Here is a 19,879-nt window from a genome sequence, read left to right as displayed (position 1 = left end):
ATCACATTCTTTTATTTTGTCATTACTTCTACAGCTTTGTGTTTAATATTGGGCCATAACTTCCAGATGAAGTGATTTTAGTGAAGTGTGAGGCAGGGTTTTATTATTTTCAATTTGTAAGTAACTTTTCCTAATCTTATTTATTGGCTAGCTCACCAGTTGGAAGTACTGTTTTCATCACACTAAATCCCCACATTTAAGGGTCTGTTTAGGAACTCCAGTTGTTATGTCTACAGTAACACACAGCTGTACTTGTGATCCTCACCAGGTTTTCACAGGGGCTCCAGCCCCACTTAACATACCTGTTCTCTACAACTGTGCCTTTATTTCTAGCTTCCACTCTCAAGGCTTAGGCAAGAACCCTAGTGGCTGAACAGTTTTGGGTGGGGAAAATGTCAATGTTGCAGTGACTGAATTCACATCTTAGTAATTTTTCACACATCCTCACTCTCCTCCAGCCTTTATTCCCAAGAGAACTCCAGCTGGACAACAGTAGCCTAAATCTATTTATTGAAAAGAGCAGAGAAGAGAGTACAGGCCCCCTACGGACAGGAGGGAACAACACAAGCAGTGTAAGTCGGCCTCCTGCTCAGCATATTCTCTTGTTGCCCCACTGGGCCATCTTGTTGTTGATGGGCATCTTGAAAAAGCGGTCAGACTGCATGTAGGCAGTTATTTTCTCCAAAGCCTGAAGGAGAAGCACACGATGCCAAAGAAAATGACTCTAGCCCAGTCTGACAGGGCCCTTCCAATATGGTGACATTCGCCTGCCTCCGCCACCCACATCCCCGGCCCCCGTTGTTTCCTGTAGACGGTACCTTCTAAATGTAGAAGCCAGGCCCTTCCCAAGACTTACAGGGTTAGAGATGTCCAACTATTGCTGGTGTTGGGCAAGAAATCTACAACAGTGGGGTCCTTTAGGGCCCAGGGAAGCCTGTGAGAGTTTTTTGTTAAGAGGAAAGTACAGGGAACATCACCTCAAAACGGCACATGAAAGCCTTCAGATTTGGAAATTCATCCAGGCACTTGGGCTCAAACATATGGTTCTGATCTAAGACATCATAGGTGAGGAAATCCACAAAGGTGAGCTAGAGAGAAAGTAAGATGGTCAGCTCTGGGCAGTTCATTAACACCTGCAGAGACAGAAAGGTGTTCACTCCCTTTCCTCTCTTCCTACCTTTTCCCCTGCAAACCATGAGAATTTCCCCAGGAACAAGGAGAATTGTTTCAGTTGTTCAGGTAGCTGTTCCAAGTACTGCGGCTTCAGTTTTTCCTGGGAGAGAAGGAAAAAGAGAGAGAAGAGCTGTCATCATCTTCCTAGCTAATCAGGACGTGGGCCAGTGGTGGACACTTCGTGGCCCTTTCTCCAGGGGCCCTCCTCTCATTGCCTTTAGGACAGGGTGAGAGGATAGAGGGCAGAGATTTGGAAAGGAAGAGGGAGCAACACCAGAGTTATATGAACAGCACCCTCCCCCAAAAGAATTCTCCTCCCTTCCCTATTTTGACAGACTGGGCTGGTGCGAAGGTAGCAGCAGGATGGAGCAGAATTACCATTGGGTTCCTAAACGCTCCTTCTCCTTGATGTCTACCTGCTAAGGAAACTTACGTGGTCAGGGCTGTAGCAGAGTTGTGTCAGCTGCATGCGGAAATCCATTATTTGGTTTTCCATTATGTCGACTCGAATCTTTTCTTCTTCAGTCTCACCACCTGTAGGACAAGAAATCACCCTTGATTATCCACTCCCAGGTGAGCAACCAGCCTGGTCTCCCTCGCCAGCTGAGCCCCACTCACACATATTGTGCTTGCGAGCGATGTAGCGCAAGATGGCATTGCTCTGGGTGATCTTGTTCTTACCATCCATGAGATACGGCAGCTGAAAGGAAATGGACAGCTCAATGAACCACCTGTTTCTTGCCTCCCTGTTTCTCTCCAGGGGAAGATGTGACTTGCAGGGAAGTGAGGGAAGTAGGACAAAGGAGAAAATAAGCAGAAGGTAACAGTCAAGTCCCCACCTGATTCTAGACCAGGGATTCTTAATATCTCCCACCCTTCCCCCACTGCCACGTGTGTGTGTGCGCGCGCGCGCACACACATGCCACGAACCCTTTCTCAGAATGTTTTTAAATGCAGTAAAGCAAATCATATATATTTACACAATTTATAGAACATTGAAAAACCAAAATCGTAATAGAGTAATATGTGCATAATTTGCATTAACAAGCAGGTGTAAGAACTACTGTAATTTCAAGTATGATGAATGTAAATATTTATTTACAATATCTGCAACATATGTAATGTAATATGAAAATGCCCAATTTTGATTAGTGACAAAGTCACAGACATGGCTAATAACCAGTGTAACTTATTGCCAATACTCACAATAGAAAGAATTGTTAACTTTCAGTCAGTGGTGGAAATGAAAATGTAATTTTTTTTCTCCATCCAAGTTCAAGGACTCCTGAATTCTATTTATTCTATCTAGGTTAAGAAGCCCTATTCTAGAATTCCCTAGACCAGAAAGGAAAGAAACAAGGATATACTTGACAACCTTCCCTTCTACCCACTCTTTTTCTAAAACCACCTACGTTAGGGAAGTCCAGGTCTAGCTTGAATTTCACATCCAGCCATTGGCTTCTATCATAGTCAGGAGCTGTAAGAGAGAGAATGAAGTGGGTCCCAACAGCCTTAGTACCTAAAAGTTGAAAGAGAAGAGAGTGGAAAGATCTAAAGAGATAACCTAGTCCAGATACCTCACATTCCCAGGCCCTAAAAACTTAATCCATTTGACCTCTGGAGTCTATTTGGTTGAACGTTAGGACAAGGCTGGGATATGGCAGAGGGAGAAACTCCCACTCCACATAAAAGATGAGCAGCCTCTCCCCACACGGGATACAGCTGAGAGCTTCCAGGTGACTGCGGCAGCAGTCCCACCGACTCTGGCGCGATAGTCGGACGGCCAGCTTGCCTTAGCGCGGCGGCGCATGTGCACCCACGGCTGCATTACCTTCCCCGCAAGTGTACCGTTTCTCCTCATAGCATGTATCAGTGAACTCCAGGAGCAAGCGGATGGCGTGCGCCAGCTGGGGGAGAAAAGCCCCCGTTCAGCGCCTGCGCGGCTCCTACAGGTGCCCCCCTCCCACCCCCAAGCCCCGCTCCCCAACGTTCCCCCGCCCGGGACTGCCGAGACCTTGCAACCCAACGAGGCTGTCGTTAAACGCCCCCCGGGATCCGCCCCCAGCGGCTCTCTGCCCTCAGCTCCACTCCACGGGGCCCAGCGATCCCGGAGGCGGGGCAGGGGTCGACCTCCGTGGCCCGGGAGCTCTGTGCGGCCTGCCGTGCAGGGGCGAAGTAGGCTTGGCTCCTGAGTCGAGCCCTTCTTTCGGAGACAGAGCTGCCGCCTCTGCCTCCGTCTCCCTGCCCAGCGGCTCGGCGGTTAATTCAGCACTCACCCCGCGAATATCCCAGTAACCCAGCACCACAGACGACTTGGACGACGACATAAAGACGCTGCTTGCCAAACCTTCGAGGATTGGAGGTAGACTGCGAGCGGGCGCGACTTTATACCCCGCGTAAGTAGGCGGGGCCAACACAAGCGTCTCGACTCCGCCCCCACGCGTCTCGTCCACGGGGCCGCGCGGGCGCCACTTCTGCTGGCCCAAGGGTTGGGGGCCGGGCGACTCCGGGCTACCCCGCGGAGAGGCACGAGGGGCGCGGCCACTGGCCTGAGGGGCCTGTGGTTGGGGCTGTGCGCTCCCCAAGGGTGAAGCCCTGCTCAGTTAGTAGTGCCAGTCTGGGCAGGATGAGCGCCAACTGCCTAGGCAGTGAGGGAGCCGGTTACCCCGGGAGGGTGAGATTCGTGCCACAAATATTTATCGAGGTGGGGGTGGCGTGGGGGAAGCTGGGCAAGCACTAAGGTGGACTGAGACTGACCGCCAGGGAATGGCTGTCTCTGGCGTGTGCACTGAAGGTGGGCGGGGAGGAATCCAGAGCTACTCGGACAATTGCCGGCCTGGCTTCACAGCATGGCCACTTAGGACACTGAGCCCCTAGCCGCCCTTCCACCCTCTAGCCTGGGTGCGAAAAATCACATTTTTCCCTTAGTTCGCCTGAAGCAAGGTAGGGACTTTTTAAAAGGACGTTTCACCACAAAGAAGAAAGGAAAAAAGTGAAAACACATAGGGATAGATGAATTTATAATGCCTTGATTTCTCCTCCCAATATAACAAAAGGCCAGTTACAATGAACTTGGGGTAAAAGACTAACATTTATTGAACACCTATCATATGCCAGGTTATAGTATAGGAATTTCATATTTATCAGCTGACTTATTCCAACTTAAGCCTCATCACAACTTGGTGAAGTGGGTTTTGTGCCCATTTTAGAGAAGATAAGCAAGGCCTAGAGAGGCTGAGTGAGTTTCCTTTCTAAGCTCAAGTTCCCACGTGTGACCTGGGACACAAACCTAGGTCTATGTAATAGCACGCCTTGGGCTAGTTCTACTGCACTTGGATATCAAGACAGCCCCTCACCTCATCTCTGTCTTTGCTGGGAGATCTAGGGAGCACGAGGCTGAAAAACATTTTTTTTCCTGCTCCTGGAGGGGTTCTCTGCTTCTAGGACTTCATCAACTCCATAAAACCCAGAGGGCAATGGTACTGTTTTTTCTCCCCTTCCCAAGAAATTAACTTTTCTTTAACTTTTGCCCTTAATAGTTAGATCCTAAGGGTCTCACCTTATTTTCTTTTGTGAGGGAAAATGTTTGCTTTCCTATTCAGTGTTACCAGCTGAGAGAGATGATTTTCTGAGGCCAGCAACTTGAGGGAATGACCTAGGCAGTCTAAAAACAGGGTAATAATCTGGGGCCCAAACAATGCTAGTCATGCACAAATTCAGCTAAGAGAAACTTAAGGGAACATCTCAAAAACCCTCAAAAGGCCCTTGAACCATAGGCATCTATACACTTATCAATAAAATTACAAAATCAATTACAAAAAATACACTAAATCAATAAAAGTACAACCTCTATTATGCCGGGAGGAGAGTCTGACAGTAATGAAATTAAAGAAGGCTGTGTATACTAGGTATTAGAAACCAAAATGACCCAAACTCTTCTTAGGACCCAGAGAGTGAAATGTCTTGCCAGAGTTTACACAGTCAGTTGGTAGACCTTTGACTTCCAGTCCAGTGTTCCCTATGCACTGTCATTAAAGAGACAAGCTGGGGAGGAAGTTCAAGGTTGGTTTACCCAACAGGAGGGAAAAAAAGTTATATTAAGGAAGAAAGTTGCTAACTTGAGCCTGGAGCATCTGACACACATGCTGGTACTTCCTGGGGATTTCCAGCCAGTGTGGCTGATGGAAACCCACCCCTGTCGGCTCCCGTACTCTGCTCCTGTGAGGTGTGCCTGCAGCTGTGCCAGTGCCTTGGAATATTCTGGGAGAAGTATACACAGAAGGATAAGGATAGTGAGCAAGGCCTTACTTTGGTGTTTGTTTAGAAAGAGAATAAGGAGAGCTTGGACCCTAATTCTCAGATTCTGTCTGAGCTCGTTTGACTGTCGTAGGAAATCCCCCTTGTATTCAAACTGTGGCCCAGGGACGGACGTAGGGCTGCTGCTGTCTCACGCCCAGCATCCCAGCTCTTCCTGCCTCTCTACCTTTGGCTCCCACCAGACCCAGAAGAAGTTGCAAGTGGTGGTGGGGGGACATACAAGCTTGAATATGCTTTATTGAGGAGGAGAGGGACTAAAAGAGTCCTAACAAATCTAGGCATAAGTAGTCCTGGTTTAGGAAAGAGATACAATAAATAGGTGGGCTGAGGAGGGCTGTCAACACAGCAAGTAGAGGCATCATTTGTCTCAACCTCTGGACTTGCTCATCCTGTACTGTGTGAGCTGGGGTGTGGGGTTCTCTGCAAACTGAAGACCTGAAAGAGGAATTCTCAGGGCTCTGAAGAGCATCAGATCCACTGTCTTGCTTGTGAGAGGGCCTTGGTCTTGCAGGTGTCTGAGTCCTAAGGGCTCATCTTAAGGAAAGAAAAGTATTGAGATTCAGCTGGTGCAGGTGAGGAAGCCCAAAAGCCCATGCCACTGATCAGCTTGGAGCCTCCCAGCATGTTTGACCCATGAGGTCAAGCCCCTGGGAGAATATCCAGTGGCCAGCTCCTTCCTACACTCACTTCCTTCCCAGGGCTGGGCTGCTGGCTTGTCCACTTGGCGCTCTTACTCTTACCCTGGGAGCACCCTGAGTTTCAAGTGGGGGTCAGGACCGCAGGGTGTCCTCACCCCCAGCATCCTTCTGACTGCCTCTAGCCTTGCCAGGATTCGTGGGGCCTCCTGTGGACACAGCATCTGTAGCTCCCCGGCTCTCATGTGAATCAGCTGGCTTCCCATCAGGGATCCGAGGGTCCTCACCGTGCTGGGAGCAAAAACAGCAGAAGCTGTCAGTGGTGGGTAGAAGGACTTGGGTCTGAGCATTTGGGTAGAGAAGGGGCTGTTTGGGCTTGGAGGCTGGGGTTGCAGGAAAATTCATGGACAAGGGTGTCTGGAGGTGAAGGTGTAGGACATGCATATTGGCTTAAGCCAATTCTGGAACTCCTGGATTTGAAGGGAGAAGTGCCCTAGAAGAGAATCTTGGGGTGCAGAGGGGTGCTTGGCAGTTCCTGCATTCCCTCTGATCTTGCTGCCTTCCCTACGGCAGGGGTTCCTCATTTAGTGCTCTGACAGAGGCATGGACCTGCCCTCTCTTCTGCTCTCAGCAGAGGCCACACGGTGACAGGGGTCTGTTTTGCACTGTGTAGGTCAGGTTGTATGTTCTGAATCTGGGTCTCCTTGGTTATTATCTGAGTCTTTTATTATCTCCCAACACACCCCATGGGGCTAGGCACTCACAAAGTGGAGAAGTTCTCTGCCTGCAGCCAGGCCCTGACCTCCTCCGGCCTTGAGCTAAGTCGAAGCATTGGAGCCTAGAAGCAGGGGGAACTGTGGGTAAGAGGCTGTGCCATCTCAGAGCCACCCACAGCCCCCGTGATCAGCATCCCTTCTCTGGTCTCCTGTGACATCATTTATCTTCCTCCATGGTTTGCTTGTTCTCTGCTCTGGCCCCCTGATAAACTTGGCACATAGTTAAGTGTACCATAATGATGATTAAATCAAACCAGAACCATCTCCTCCACTTGTCACTGAATCCTTCTTGCCCCCACCAATGATTCAGGCCTTATAGCTTCTGGACGGTCTAGGCTGTGTAGTACCCAAGGGGGTGACCAGCTCTGGTTCCCAGGGTCCCCCAACTCTAGGGGTTCCAGGATGTTGCTGGGAATGTAGCCACTCTGCCCCGTCTCCTTCTTCACCAGCCACCACCGCTTGCTCTGGTCCAGAACCTGTCAAGAGTTACTGCCTCAGTCACCAAGCACACATAAGACTTTTCTCCTGGCCCTTCCCCACTTTCCTTTCCCTGTCCAGGCCACCCACCCCAACAGCCCCTACCCACCCCAGGCTGCCTGTAGCTCCCACCAACCACCACCTCCTTTTCTAGGCTCAAGCCCACACCTCACCTCTAGCACCTCTCCCTGGGCCACAGTCAGTTCCTGCATGTTCCTAGCTTCAAACTCATATAGGACTTGCATTTTCAAGGCTGACTTGACAGGTCTGGGGCTGGAGGGCACGAGGTTGGGGTCCCCATGCTGAGGGCCATGGTGGTGTGTCTCCTCTTGAGCAAAGCGTGAGGTGCTCCCTAACCTAGGGCTTTTGCCCCCAGAGACAGAGTCAGCATGGCTGGAGAATAGAGCCTCAGAAATTGAGTCCCTGTCCAAGCCCCAAAGCCCCAGATAACTCCCACTTGGAGTCTGGTGGTGACTTTTGGGTTTCCACAGAGTTTAATGGCAGGCAGTGTTAGGTGGGGTTTGGGGTGGGGGTTTCTGCAGGCAGGAGGGGTCTGAAATGTGGATTTCTGAAGATTCTTCCAGAAGTGGACTTTTCTATATCTGAGCTCTCCTCTGAGCACTTTATACCTAAGCTCTGAGAAACCGGAGGCATATGTGAGTAGTATATAAAGAAGGTACTGGAGCCTGGAGAGGTAAAAATTTGCTTTTTCACCCAAGGTAGGGGAGGGACATGTTTATACACATATGTTTCTGGCTAAAGGAGAGCCCAGAGCATCTCTGAAGCATAGAATCCACAGATCCACAGGATAAACCCCAGCCCTCCCTCCCCAGAACCATTAGTCCCTATTAAGCCCAGGGCATACCGGAGGGAAGTAGAGTCCTGGTATTTTAAGGGTGCCTGTAGGGGCCAAACAGAGTGAGAGTCAGCCAGTGTGGAGGTGGGGAGCTGGGTTATCAGACCACACATCTACTCACACAGCTCCTTATATCCCCTTCCCTGCCTGTCCACCCCACAGATATGGGTACCCACAGGAACCCACCTACCACTTAGTTGTCATGTGACCCCAGTGGTTTAGACTGAGAGGGCAGAAACTATCCAGAGACCAGGGTTTTGAGTAGGGATCTGTGCTAAGCAACCCTTACCTGACTGGAAGATTCTGGAAGTTGCCAACCATCAGAGAATGTGGGTTGGTAGGGTAGGGGCTCAGAGCCTGTCCAGTCAGCCCTGGAAGAGAACAAAGCTGAGTCCTCTGTGTGCCAGGCTGGCTAATGTGGAGAGGGAGGAGAGGCCAGAGCATAGCCTCGGGGATCTTCTGTAACGGAGGACACGGCCCAAGCTCACAGATGAAAGGCCCCAGAACGTGCACAAAGGAGCAAACAGTTAAGCGTGAACAAATCCCAAGGTGCATGAATCTGTGGGCCAGCCTCACCTCTGTCCATTTCATGTAGATGTATCAGCTCCATAAGAACACGCTGGGTCCTGTATTGCAGTGATTGGGGGTTTGAATGAAAGTGATGGAACCACACAGTGTTAGGGCTAGAAGACCCCCTTGGGGTTTCACATGGTATTTTTTTTTTTTTTTTTTTGGTCAAAGTAAATTTTTATTCTGTCTTAAAGCCAAAAACTAATTTGTTTTTATTTTAAGCTATTATTCCTTTTGTTTATAAATATTTGTAGAATATGAATCAGATACTCTTTGGTCACTCACTTTATTACATAGATGCTATTGTCAACATTTGGTGATTAATTTACTAAAAATTAACAGATAAAAAAATATATATATTTTTGAGAGGGCGTCTCTCATATTTATTGATCAAATGGTTGTTAACAACAATAAAATTCTGTATAGGGGACTCAATGCACAATCTTTAATCAACCCCAAGCCTAATTCTCAACAGTCTCCAATCTTCTGAAGCATAACGAACAAGTTCTTACATGGTGAACAAGTTCTTACATAGTGAATAAGTTCTTACATGGTGAACAGTGCAAGGGCAGTCATATCACAGAAACTTTCGGTTTTGATCACGCATCATGAACTATAAACAATCAGGTCAAATTGATTATTCGTTTGATTTTTATACTTGATTTAAATGTGAATCCCACATTTCTCCCTTTTATTATTATTATTATTAATATCACATGGTATTTTTCTAGCTTGTTTTTAGTTGCCCTGCAGCTGATCATTCTTTCTAGCTGACTGGTGTGTGTAACTTGTGATCACTGCAGAGCTGCTCTGGTTGACTCTAGGGTGGGGGCTGGGCCTTGCCCCTTGGCCTTCCCCCCTCCAATTGCACAGGACCCCAGAGGGGTGGCCCTGTTGGTGGCCTCCAGGCTTTTTCTGCTTGTAGTGTGTTTACTTGCCTGCCCCCGGTATGACCACTCAGCTCAGTGAGGAAGTCCCCTGCCAGCCTCCCTGGGGCAGAGGTGAGTGTTTCCTCTTTGCACTGCTACTGACTCAACACCCTGGATTATTGCTCCTCTCACACTGTATTGCATGTGATACCTATGTGTTTCTCAGTTTATTGAACTGCTTGAGGGCTGTATCCTGAGTACAGTAGATGGTACAGAGGAGGCAGCTAATAAATATTTATTCAATGGGAACAAATAAATTATTCCCTCCTGTGAATCTTTTGAATTGTTTCCTTTTCTTTGCCCTAAAAAAAGTGCTCAAGTCTTTACTTGTGCCTGTTACTACTACTTATTTTAAGCTGTCATTCTGTTTCCTTCTCCTTAGCAAACTTTTGAAGAATGTGTCTATATACCCTGCCTACATTTTCTTACCTCTGGTTCTTTCATTATGCCTTGCAATCTGATTCTTAATTCTGCCATTACCCTATTGAAATTCCCTCTTCTAAAATCCGGATAGTCTCCTAATTGCCAAACACAGTGGCGTTGTGTCGTCTATACAGCCTTCTGGATTACCAAGGCACTTAGAATTATTTAAACTTCATTAAAAACAAGCCATCAAAATGGAATTTGCCTGTAATTCAACTCTTTTGAGGGTTTTTACACTTCTTTTGGTTATTAAGAAACTAGAAAATATATTAGGGCACATGGGACATAATTTTATATTTAAATAATAAACACAGACATACGGTAGAATAGTGGTTACCTGGGGCTGGGGAGAGGGAGGAACGGGCGGGCACAGAGTTTTGTTTAATTAATTGTTTAATGGCTACAAGTTCTATTTGGGATGATGAAAAAGTTCTGGAAATGGATAGTTGTGATGGCACAATATTATTACTGTACTTAATGCCATTGAGTTATACACTTAAAAATGGTTAAAATGATAAATTTTATCTTATGTATGTTCTACCACAATAAAAAGAAATAGATTGCACTGAGTTACAATTCACGTCTTTAGATAGATTGGACAAAAAATCCCTTAATGTGCCTACTTGAAAAGAGCTGCTCATTAGACGAAAGACTCAGTAGGCCCACTGGCTGTTTCTTGGTTGACTTCTCTGTCTTTCTAACACCTTCTTCTCTCTTGATTTTCACTCCTCTAATTTTTTTTTGTTTCTCCTTTTAACTCTCTGGAATTTCTCTTTGCCTCCTCAACCCTTTACCTTTCACACCTACATGTAGAAGTTTCCCTTCTTGTCTTCTGGGATGGAGTCAATGTGCTTGGGACAGTGAGTTCTGCCTCCACCCAGTCCCCCACCCCCGGACTGCTTACCTCTAGGGGTCCGGGCTCACCGTTTCCAGACCCACAGAGGCTGCTCCCACATAGTTAGGTGGGTCCCACATAGTTAGAACCCCTTCTGGGCGGGGTCCTCCTGTCTGTGGAATGTTCCACCGACACCCCCACTCAGCAGATCCAAACGGGGTTTCATCTCCGCTGCCTGAGCTTTCATCAATTTGGCCTTACTGTCCGGCTGCCCCTCTCCTGGTTGCCAGCTTTTCTTTCTCCCTTAACTCCTTGGCCAGCTGGTTGCCAGGTCTTACTGATGTTGCATTTGCAGCATTTCTTACATCAGTAATTCTTAGATTCTGACTGGATTGAGACAAAGTTTTCACTTTGTCCTTCACAAAAATGAGAAATTATTTTATTTGAAGGTTGCCAACTCTCCTTTCTTGGGAAGAATTATTCTTTTTTTCTGAGCTAATGCCTTTCTTCTGTGGTGGGTATGCAGTGGCTTTAAAAAAAAATCGTTCATACTTAGTCTAATAAAAAGTTGGAACTTTTCCCATGTAGTCCCTCAGTGTGTCTTGAGATATTTCTGGTCTGTGATGATGTGGAACCTGCCCCCTCCGATGTCTTGCCCTGTGCCCCCATGTCCCTTGCCCTTGATTTAGATCAGGCCTTCTCTTTACTCACCGGCTGGTGGTCCAGGCCACACCCAGCCCCTTCCAGAGGTTACTGTCAGGTGGACTAAGACAGGACTGCAGCAGGTTGATGGCTTTTGGGGTAAGGAGGGGTGAGATCACTTGGGCTGCTAGGCCAGGCTCAGGGCACTGGGCCAGGATCTAGGGGAGGGATGAAAGGTGTCAGGAAGCCCCTGGGCTCCCACAGGGCCCTACAGGAGTGGGAAGGTGGTGGAGCCCCTGGCTTCCCATTTCTGCAGTGTCATATTGCCTCCGGCCTGCTGCTCCTTCCCATCTCCCTCCAAGCACTGGTGTCCTTGACTCCAACCCCAGCCCATCTCGTCTGCTGAGGGGTGCTGTACACAGTACCCTCCTTGTCTTGGGTCAAGGAGGAGGTGGAGTTGGGTTAGCAAGGGGCACACCCACAGCCGCCCTCTGCTGCCTGCTCTCCACCCTGGTCTCTGCTCCATCTTAACCTCCGTTTGTCCCTGTTCACCGCAATATCTTCCCCCAACTCACAAAGTCCAGAGTTTGGAAGAGGATGTACACAAACTCAGGGGCAGTTGTCTGCTGCAGCCTGTTGGCCAGGTTCCCCTGGGGACACAGGGTGATGCCTGTCACCACCCTTCCTCCCACCCCACCTTTACCAGGACTCCAGGACCCCATAGTTATTCTGGGGGCCTTGTTTGGGAGCCTGGTGTTCTCCAAAAGTCCCCAGAGTGGGCAGGGAGTTTCAGGGGACAAGCTAGAGAAGGAAAAAGGCTTGGGATGTCTTGAGACTGGAGAGGGAGGGGCTACTGAGGGCAGAGGGCTGGGAACCTTGGGCACAGCAACACACCAGGAGGTTGATGCTGTACTTGACCTTCTGGAAGCAATCGATGTACTGTGCCTGTGTCACCCCTGTGGGGGAGGGGGGAAGGCAGGGGGTCACAGATCATCCCAAGACCCCCCCAACTCCTCTCCCCTAGCCCCCAGCACTCACCCCGCGGATACTTGTACTTTTTCTTTCCCAGTTTCTTCTTCTTACGACCGGACTTTGCCTGGGCCTCCTTCAGCTTTTGTACGAATAGCTCAATGTCCCTTAGGACATAGTTCAGTACCTCCTGGACTCCAAACAACCGTGGCCTTGAGTGGGCAGTTAGGCCCACATGGAACTCCCAAGCCTGCCCTTGCCCCCTCCCCACCACAAGCCTGAGCCTCAGACCCAGCCCAGGGTCTGACCAAGCCTCCCTGTCCCTCCTCAGCCCTGGGCCTGCCTTGGCCACCCCAGGACCTGGCCTCCTGGGGGGAGGGGCAGGGCTCAGGCCCAGAGGCCTCAGTGAGCCCAAGAGAACCTGTAGTTACCTCCTCCCGCTCTGGGTCCTCAGGGGATGGCGGCCGCCCTGGGGGAGGCAGAGCCAAGGCGCTGGGTTCTCTGGTGCTGGAGTGGCGCGACAAGGGCCTTGGGGATGGCGGTACGCCTGCAAGGTAAGGAGAGTGCGGGCCAGAGCCTCCTTGACCTTTACTCTGAACCTTCTCTTCTCACTTGCCCGTGCGCCCCAAACTTACTGTGCTCTGGGGTCATCCCGTAGGGCTGTTCTGGAGGTGGCCTGCACTCCAGAGGGGGGACCTGCTCCTTAGGGAGTGGCCTTTCCAGAGGTGGCCCCCTCCATCTGTCCTGGCCTGGGTGAAGGGCTCCAAATCGGGGTCTGCTGAGCACATGGTGGGCACATGGCTCTGACAGGTTCTTGGGACAAAGGCTCTGCCCACACATTTGCCTCTGGACCCAGGGACAGCACCACCTCTCTCCAGGACCCCCACGCATCCTGCTCCCTGGTCTCCCATCTGGATCCTTCCCTAACTCCACCTTGCCTCATCTGCGTGCGCTCTGGGCCCTCTTGGTCCTATGTCAGTCCCCAGAGCCAGTCTCCAGTGTTTGCTGGGCCTACTCCAAACCCTTCCCTCTGCCCATCTGCTCTCTGATCCAGCCTGGCCCTTCCACAGCTCCGGACCTAGGTTGGTTGGGCCACAGGCTCCTGGGCAACTCCGCATGTGGGGTCCCGGCCTGGCCCGCCTAGGCCTGAGCTCTGCGGTGCTGCAGGTGGGCTAGGGCAGCAGCTGCCTACCTTTGCTGTAGCTCCTCTTCCAAGGCCTTCTGCAGGCTCGTCCTCAGTCGCTCTGCCTGGAGGAGCCAACAATCAGGCAGACTGTGTTTTGGAGCTGGGGGAGTGGGTAGTGATGGTTGCTGGATCCCATGCCTGCTTAGTTCCCAGCCCTGCTCCTGTCTACTCACCCCTACTTCCTGGCACTGGAAGAGCAGAGTGCTGGTGCCTGGCAGGCCTGACTCCCGCACAGTGATGGACAGGACAGAGTTGTAGGAGCAGGTGTTGAGCACTACATCCATGGCCTGGATATTGTCCAGGCGGTAAGAGTCCAGCTCCTCCTAGGCCAGGCAGATAAGTCAGCTGTGATGTGAGGTCACTGAGAGCCAGGGTGGCTCCTGGGAGCTCAAAACCTGGGCCACCCCAGCCTTCCTAGTAGCCTGTGGCTGGGACATCATCTCCCCTGACCCCTGTGCCTCTGTCCCTGGTCTCTTCCTAGGCTTGGGTGTGTACTGTATGGGGAGGAGTGGCTGCTGTTTGGCGCTTGGAAAGGTGGGGTTCATGGCCAGTGCTTGTGTTTCCATAGCCTAGGTTGGCTATAACTTACTGTGGGGTGTAATGGGAGGGCTGACCTTTGACTCGATGTCCAGCAGCTGGAGCCAGCCGTCTCTGACCTGCAGGAGCAAGTCCTGGCTCCACACCCGGCCCTGAGTGTCCATCTCCTGCAGCTTCTGCATGGTGTCCTTGGGCTCCTGGACTCCATGAGTCCCCAGCTTACAGGTCATCAGGTGCTGAAGAGAAAGGGGGAGGCCCAGGACAGCGAGATGGTTTGGAAAGGGGGATTACAGGTGGGGATGGGCAGGGGTGGGGTGGAGAAAAGGCAGCAGAGGGGGAAGACATGTCCCTGGCCACCCTGTGAGGGAGGTCCCAGGCAGTGCCCATAGAGCAGCCTTTGAGGGCCAATGTGGGGAGGGGCAGTGGTAATTGGGCTAGGATAGGGCTCCCAACCTGGGGTCTAAAGGGTTGCATGAGGGGGGTTAGGACTCTGGAGATAGGATGGTGATGGATTTTAACAGTCTAGGCTAGCTAAGGATGCTGGATGTTGGTAGATGTAGGCTCCAATCACCCAACAAATAAACAATTATAGAGGGTTTGGCTTCTTTGCCTCCTGTGGGAATCCACCATCCCAGCCTGGTCCTTCTCTGCACTGACCTAGTGTTCCTGTCGCCATGTGTTGCTCATGTTGTTCCCCATACCCAGAAGCCCTTTTGCTCTTCTGCTAGTCCATCACCTCCCAGACTCTCAGGAAGAAGGTCAAGCCCCTCCTTCTTCCCAACCTTGCCCAGTGAGGTGGTCTTGGTCTCCACTCAGGCCCTTATCCAATGCTAGTCTGATCATTCCAGCAGGTTTTTGCTGTTATTCTCTCTCCTGGAGGAGACCTCTGCTTTCTTCCAACCAAATGTTACATTCACAAGTCACAGTCCTGTTCCCTCGGCCTCCCCTCCAGAGCTTTGTTGAGGGGAAGCTATCTGCCTTTTGCCCTGGATCCCACCACCCAGCTCTCTGCACAGCTCCCAGCTTCTCTCCCGGAGTTCCCACTGCCTGATGTTCAGGGCCACCTGGCAGCAGGAGCAAATGCCCAGCATCCTGGAGAAAGCCCCAGTTCTCTGGCTCTTGCCTGCTGGGCCAAAATGAAGCACTTCCCAGCCCCCACCCTTGCCATGAACCCCTGGCTCCAACCCAGTAACTCAGAAAGACCTACCTGCCTTGTGGAGCCTCCAGGCCATCGCCAAGGTGTCCCTCCCTGCTTCTTCTCCGTGAGAGCCCTCAATCTGCTGCTGCCCAGGGCAGTTTCTAGGCCAGGTGCTTCAGCCTGACCAAGTGTGTGCTCTTCCTACCCCACCCTTCTAGTCTGCATTTTCACCATGCTGCTAACAGCCCTTCAGCTAGAATCCGCAATGCCAGCGTCATCCTCCCAGGCTGGTCCAGAGCTTCCATTCTAGCCTCTGAGCAGCTCAGGCCTGCCTTGGGAGCTCAAGCCCAGACATCTCCCCTCTCAAACCCTGGTTCTTTCAAATCCTCGCAGGGACTGCTGACCTCACACATTCCTGCCTCCAGCTATGCCAGATCCTGGGCAAAGAGCAGTTTCCTGGGGACCAGTGCAGCAGGGGGTGGGTCCAGAGGCAGGCAGGGGTGGGCTGTGGTGGCTGCCTGTACCTCCTGATCTATCCCCCTGCTTCTTGTTCCTGCCTTGGGACAGGATGTCCACCTGCTCAACCTCTAGGCCAGCTTCCCTTGCCAGTGCCCAGCTGCTCCTTCTCTCCCAGATTGAGCAGATACTCATTTAGTCTTTTTAGACCCAAAGACCAACCCGCCCCCACCCCAATCTGGCTGGCTCAGGCAGTTGGTTTCCGTGGCAGACCCTCTTCTGAGATGTCTGCTTTTGGCAGGGCTGTGAGCGCATATGAAAACTTGGGTTGAATCAGAAAACTGGGCCCCCAGGGTTACTAACCTCCACCCTGTACTGCAGGTGAGTGGGCTCCAAGGAGATGCTCTGCGAGTACTCCTTCCGTTGCACTGCAGGGGTGCAGAGCAAGGGGATGGGGGCAGAAGAAGGAGAGACAAATACAACCAGGGAGGGATGTCAGTGTGGGGAGGGAGAGACTGGAGGGCAAGAGGTTGAGGGAGGGAAGGGAGAGGGGACAGGAGGGAGCACTTACTGTAAATGGCTCTGCTGCTGGGCCGGGACATGTTGACACTGCTGAAATAACTCCCTAGAGCCCAAACTGAACCAAAGAGACAGTCTTCAGGCTGGGAGAGGAATTCCAGGGCAGGAGAGGTTGCTGCTTGTCCCTGATTCAGGCCTGAGGCTTGGGCCACGCTCTGACCTGGGGCCTCCAGGCCCAGGCCCAAAGCCCCTGGCTCCAGGGGACTTTCTGGAGCCTTCTCCAGCCATGCCTTCCACTGATCTGAGGAGCCCTCCATCTTGCCTAGGCCTGGGAGGCCCCAAGGCAGCCCTGGCCTCTCATTATTTGGCCAATAAAGCTCATTCCAATGGGCCCAGGAAAGCTATGTGGAAAGGCACCTGGGACTATATCCCGCCCACCCTGGGTCTCGGTGTGAAAGATGCCAGATGGGTGGCTGCACCTAGCTTCTGGAGGGAAGGCATTAGGTTCAGCAGCCAAATGCAAAGCAAGCCTCTAGTCCAAGTTTGTTTCAATTCTGCATGTTTGGAAGAGGCCAGTGTTGGCTCTTAAGCTAGGGGCCTGCTCAGGAGGTGTGCATGGGTGTTTGTGCTCATACGTGTGTATGTGCGTTTATCAGGGCTTTCTGTGAGAGTTGTCAATGAGCCGTACTTCCCTGAATGTCTTACCAAGTCTCCTGTCTCTGACTTTTCATATCCTGAACCCTCTGCCCAGAGCACCTCCTCACCCAACCATTTAAATTCCAACGCAAGGCTGACGTCCTCAGTGAAGCCCTCTTTGACCCCCACACTCCACCCTGCCCAGAGTGCCATCTAAATGCCACACTCAACCTTATATGTTCCTTTCTAACAATGACAGCCACCCTGGCTACTGCTGCAAGCCTGGTGCTAAGCCTCTGGTGAATGTTATATTAATTTTCCCTACCGTTGTTTATAGCTCCTTGTGCCTGTGTTCTGAGCACTGTTCTTTGGACTTTACCTTTATCAACTCATTTAATCCTCAAAACAACCTCTCCAGGTGGGTACTGTTATTATCCCATTTACCAGATGAGGATGCTGAGGCTCAAAGAGGGTAACGGGCCTGAGGTCACAAGTGAGTATTTCATAGAGAATGAAACTAGCCCTGCCTCCTGGAAACCCTGTGCCTTAATTGTTTGAAAACGCCTGGCACTGGGCTGTGACCTCCTGAGGACAAACTTGTCTTGCCACCACTGTCTTCCCAGCGCCTTCCTGTCACAGAGGGTGTCTAGAAGCCATACATGTTGAAATGGAGTGGAGGTAAATGTGGTGAATGCGTACAGGCGGGGAGGAAGGGGAGTGGGGGTGGAGTCACGGGTGAGCGGGAGATAGTTGAGTGTGTGGGTCAAGGGTATGTGTTATTTGAATGAGGTTTGTATGTATGCATCATGAATGGGTGTCGGCTTTGTGGGTGACCATGCATCCATGTGATGAGCGTGCATTATGCAGGAACCCTGGAATATCCTGGGCAAAGTGTAAGAGAGCAGCCCACGCCCCTGTTTATTGGGACTGTTACAAAAATAACAAAGGATCTGATAATATGACTCAGTGTTGGGAAAATGAGTTGCTAGTAAACAAGGGATTGTGGAGGAGGTGCTGGACCTCTGTTTTTCTTGTTTTGGAGGACCCCTTTCCTCCTCAGGGGTAGGGGTGTTAGAAGCCTGCTTGCCCTTCCCCCAGCTCCATCCCCAGGAGGCAATACTTCCTGCTTCTAGGTATAAAGAAAGGGGAGAGAAAACAAGCTCTGCCTGGTCAGCGCTGCTCCCTGCTCCTCCCCTCCATGCTGGGAGCTCCCTCTGGGTCCCTGTGGGCCCCTGGGGCAAGTCAAGGGAAGTATTTGCTACAGAAGATCCCCACAGCAGGAAGGGGTGAGGCTGGCACTGGCTAGCCTTGCTCCTGGGGAGGGGTGGGGTGGGGTAGGGCTGTAGCAGGTTGAGTTTCCACCATTTATCCCCCAAATTTAGGGGCTTGGAGCAGGGAAGGGGTGTCTACATCACAGACACTGGGAAAAGCAACCCAAGATGCTGCTGGCATCCCGGCTCCCCTGCCCTGCTTCCTATCAGCTGGCTCACGGCCGAGTACCAAGTCCTTCTTGGCGGTGTTTCTGGCTGTATCTGGGAGAGGGCTGGAGACCCTGGCCTGCCAAACCACCGAGTTGCCACCACTGCTCTGGGATCTTCCTGAGGGTCAGGACCTTACCTGGGTTCCAATAAGGTCTGGCAGCTGGTCCCCCGAGGGGGCTGATGTTAGTTTAGGGCTGGTGGTCAGTTGCTGGTGCTCACAGGACAGTGGCTTCTCTGCTGTGGCCGCAAGCAGAGGCTCTGTGATTAGAGACAGGCCCTATGGTGATAAGGCCAAGAGGCAGCCACACCTGTGCTCTTTGGACTCTGGTGGGTGGGAGGTCTCCTAGGCCAACAGCTACCCAATAGGAAGCCTGGGCCCATTGCAGTGCCAGCACCAGCAGGTGCCCCAAGCTTAGTCAGAGAGCCCTGCTTCCCACTCCCTCCTCTTCTTGCCTCTGGCATTGAGGTGTGGGCCCCTTTTCCCTCTGTCTTTTGGGCACTTGCTCAGAGTTCCCAGGTCAGCACTACCACTGGGCCTGGGACAAGAAGGAGAGGGCACCCAGGGCCTCGGAGATTCTGGCTTCTGTGGGCAAGGAACGGAAGGCGGGAGGGAGGCCCAGGCTTCAGGGAAGCTGGGGGCTGCCATGTGTGCCTCACGTGTACTGCACATGTGGGCACATGAACATGTGTGCCCAGCTGCTGCCTGGGAGCAGCACATGGATCTTGTAAGAACAGACGGGGCCTGGGCCCACCATGAGCATTACATGGAGGACTGAGGTTTCTTGCTGGCAGGGCCTGCCTCATTCTGTCCTTTCTTCTGTCCCCTCCCACCCAGCAAGAGGCCCTCTCATTCCCTATTTTTGATCTTTCCTTCCACCCCACCCCACCCCATGCCCTCAGACCTCTGGTCAATGCCTGGCTGTCTTCAGCAAAGATGGGAAACTGAGGCCTGCCTCTGTCCCCGTTCATGAAGCTGCCCAGTCCTTGTGCTGCATTTCACTTAAAAACCTTCTCTGGCACCCATGATAGGCCCGTCTGCCTGCCCTCTGAGAGCTCAAGGCTAACAAGGGAAGTGGGGTGTAAAAGGAACCAAGGGAACAAGGTGGAGAGGGGGACAGGGAAGTGCCAGTGTGGGGGTGGCCATGGGTAGAGGACCAGGCAGCCGGGAGGGGTTAGGATCTGTGGTGGAGAGTCCTGTGGTCTAAGAGCAGAGCCAGCATCCTGTACCCCAATCCTTGGCTTCCATAAGGCCATCCCAGGGGATCTTGGCCTAGTCCCCTGCCCCCACCCCAGCCAACATTGCCCTGGATGGCCTGGAGTCCAG

General features: G+C 51.6%; 2 protein-coding genes across 7 annotated transcripts; both read right to left on the bottom strand.

The window, feature by feature from the left end:
• Window positions 1-493: 493 nt before the first annotated feature.
• Window positions 494-3,574, bottom strand: LOC118927966 (glutathione S-transferase Mu 3). Its single transcript, XM_036916699.2, has 8 exons — window positions 3,450-3,574; window positions 3,005-3,080; window positions 2,586-2,650; window positions 1,792-1,873; window positions 1,607-1,707; window positions 1,178-1,273; window positions 978-1,088; window positions 494-688 (listed from the first exon to the last, which is right to left on the bottom strand). Exons 1-8 carry the CDS (start codon window positions 3,498-3,500, stop codon window positions 590-592), a joined length of 681 nt encoding a protein of 226 aa, XP_036772594.2. The 5' UTR covers window positions 3,501-3,574; the 3' UTR covers window positions 494-589.
• A 2,120-nt stretch (window positions 3,575-5,694) lies between these two features.
• Window positions 5,695-18,857, bottom strand: EPS8L3 (EPS8 like 3). 6 transcript variants are annotated; one of them, XM_036916700.2, is made up of 19 exons: window positions 18,692-18,855; window positions 16,491-16,556; window positions 16,283-16,347; window positions 14,403-14,561; window positions 13,962-14,111; window positions 13,795-13,850; window positions 13,238-13,380; window positions 13,034-13,149; window positions 12,672-12,792; window positions 12,528-12,589; window positions 12,209-12,283; window positions 11,703-11,851; window positions 8,524-8,605; window positions 8,244-8,278; window positions 7,552-7,741; window positions 7,249-7,377; window positions 6,890-6,963; window positions 6,178-6,416; window positions 5,695-6,024 (listed from the first exon to the last, which is right to left on the bottom strand). In XM_036916700.2, exons 2-18 carry the CDS (start codon window positions 16,519-16,521, stop codon window positions 6,227-6,229), a joined length of 1,827 nt encoding a protein of 608 aa, XP_036772595.2. In that variant the 5' UTR covers window positions 16,522-16,556; window positions 18,692-18,855; the 3' UTR covers window positions 5,695-6,024; window positions 6,178-6,226. The 6 variants fall into 6 exon arrangements, with proteins under 6 accessions (XP_036772595.2, XP_036772596.2, XP_036772597.2 ...); XM_036916701.2 differs by having other exon boundaries at window positions 13,238-13,377; window positions 18,692-18,854; XM_036916702.2 differs by having other exon boundaries at window positions 6,284-6,416; window positions 18,692-18,853.
• Between the last annotated feature and the right edge of the window lie 1,022 nt (window positions 18,858-19,879).

This window comes from Manis pentadactyla, chromosome 4, assembly GCF_030020395.1.
Source record: "Manis pentadactyla isolate mManPen7 chromosome 4, mManPen7.hap1, whole genome shotgun sequence".
Lineage (NCBI taxonomy): Eukaryota > Metazoa > Chordata > Mammalia > Pholidota > Manidae > Manis > Manis pentadactyla.
Note: the sequence above shows the minus strand (reverse complement) of the source record. Positions and strands in the feature narration are given on the sequence as shown.

Coding starts and splice junctions, on each gene's coding strand:
- EPS8L3 (XM_036916700.2), bottom strand. CDS start 16,521: ATGTCCCGGCCCAGCAGCAGAGCCATTTACA. Junction 13,150..13,237: donor CGGGATGACCCCAGAGCACA/GTAAGTTTGGGG, acceptor CTTACCTTGCAG/GCGTACCGCCATCCCCAAGG. Junction 8,606..11,702: donor GTGGCCTGGACCACCAGCCG/GTGAGTAAAGAG, acceptor GTTCTCTTCCAG/GGCTGACTGGACAGGCTCTG.
- LOC118927966 (XM_036916699.2), bottom strand. CDS start 3,500: ATGTCGTCGTCCAAGTCGTCTGTGGTGCTGGGTTACTGGGATATTCGC. Junction 3,081..3,449: donor GTTACTGGGATATTCGCGGG/GTGAGTGCTGAA, acceptor TTTCTCCCCCAG/CTGGCGCACGCCATCCGCTT. Junction 2,651..3,004: donor ACGGTACACTTGCGGGGAAG/GTAATGCAGCCG, acceptor TCTCTCTTACAG/CTCCTGACTATGATAGAAGC.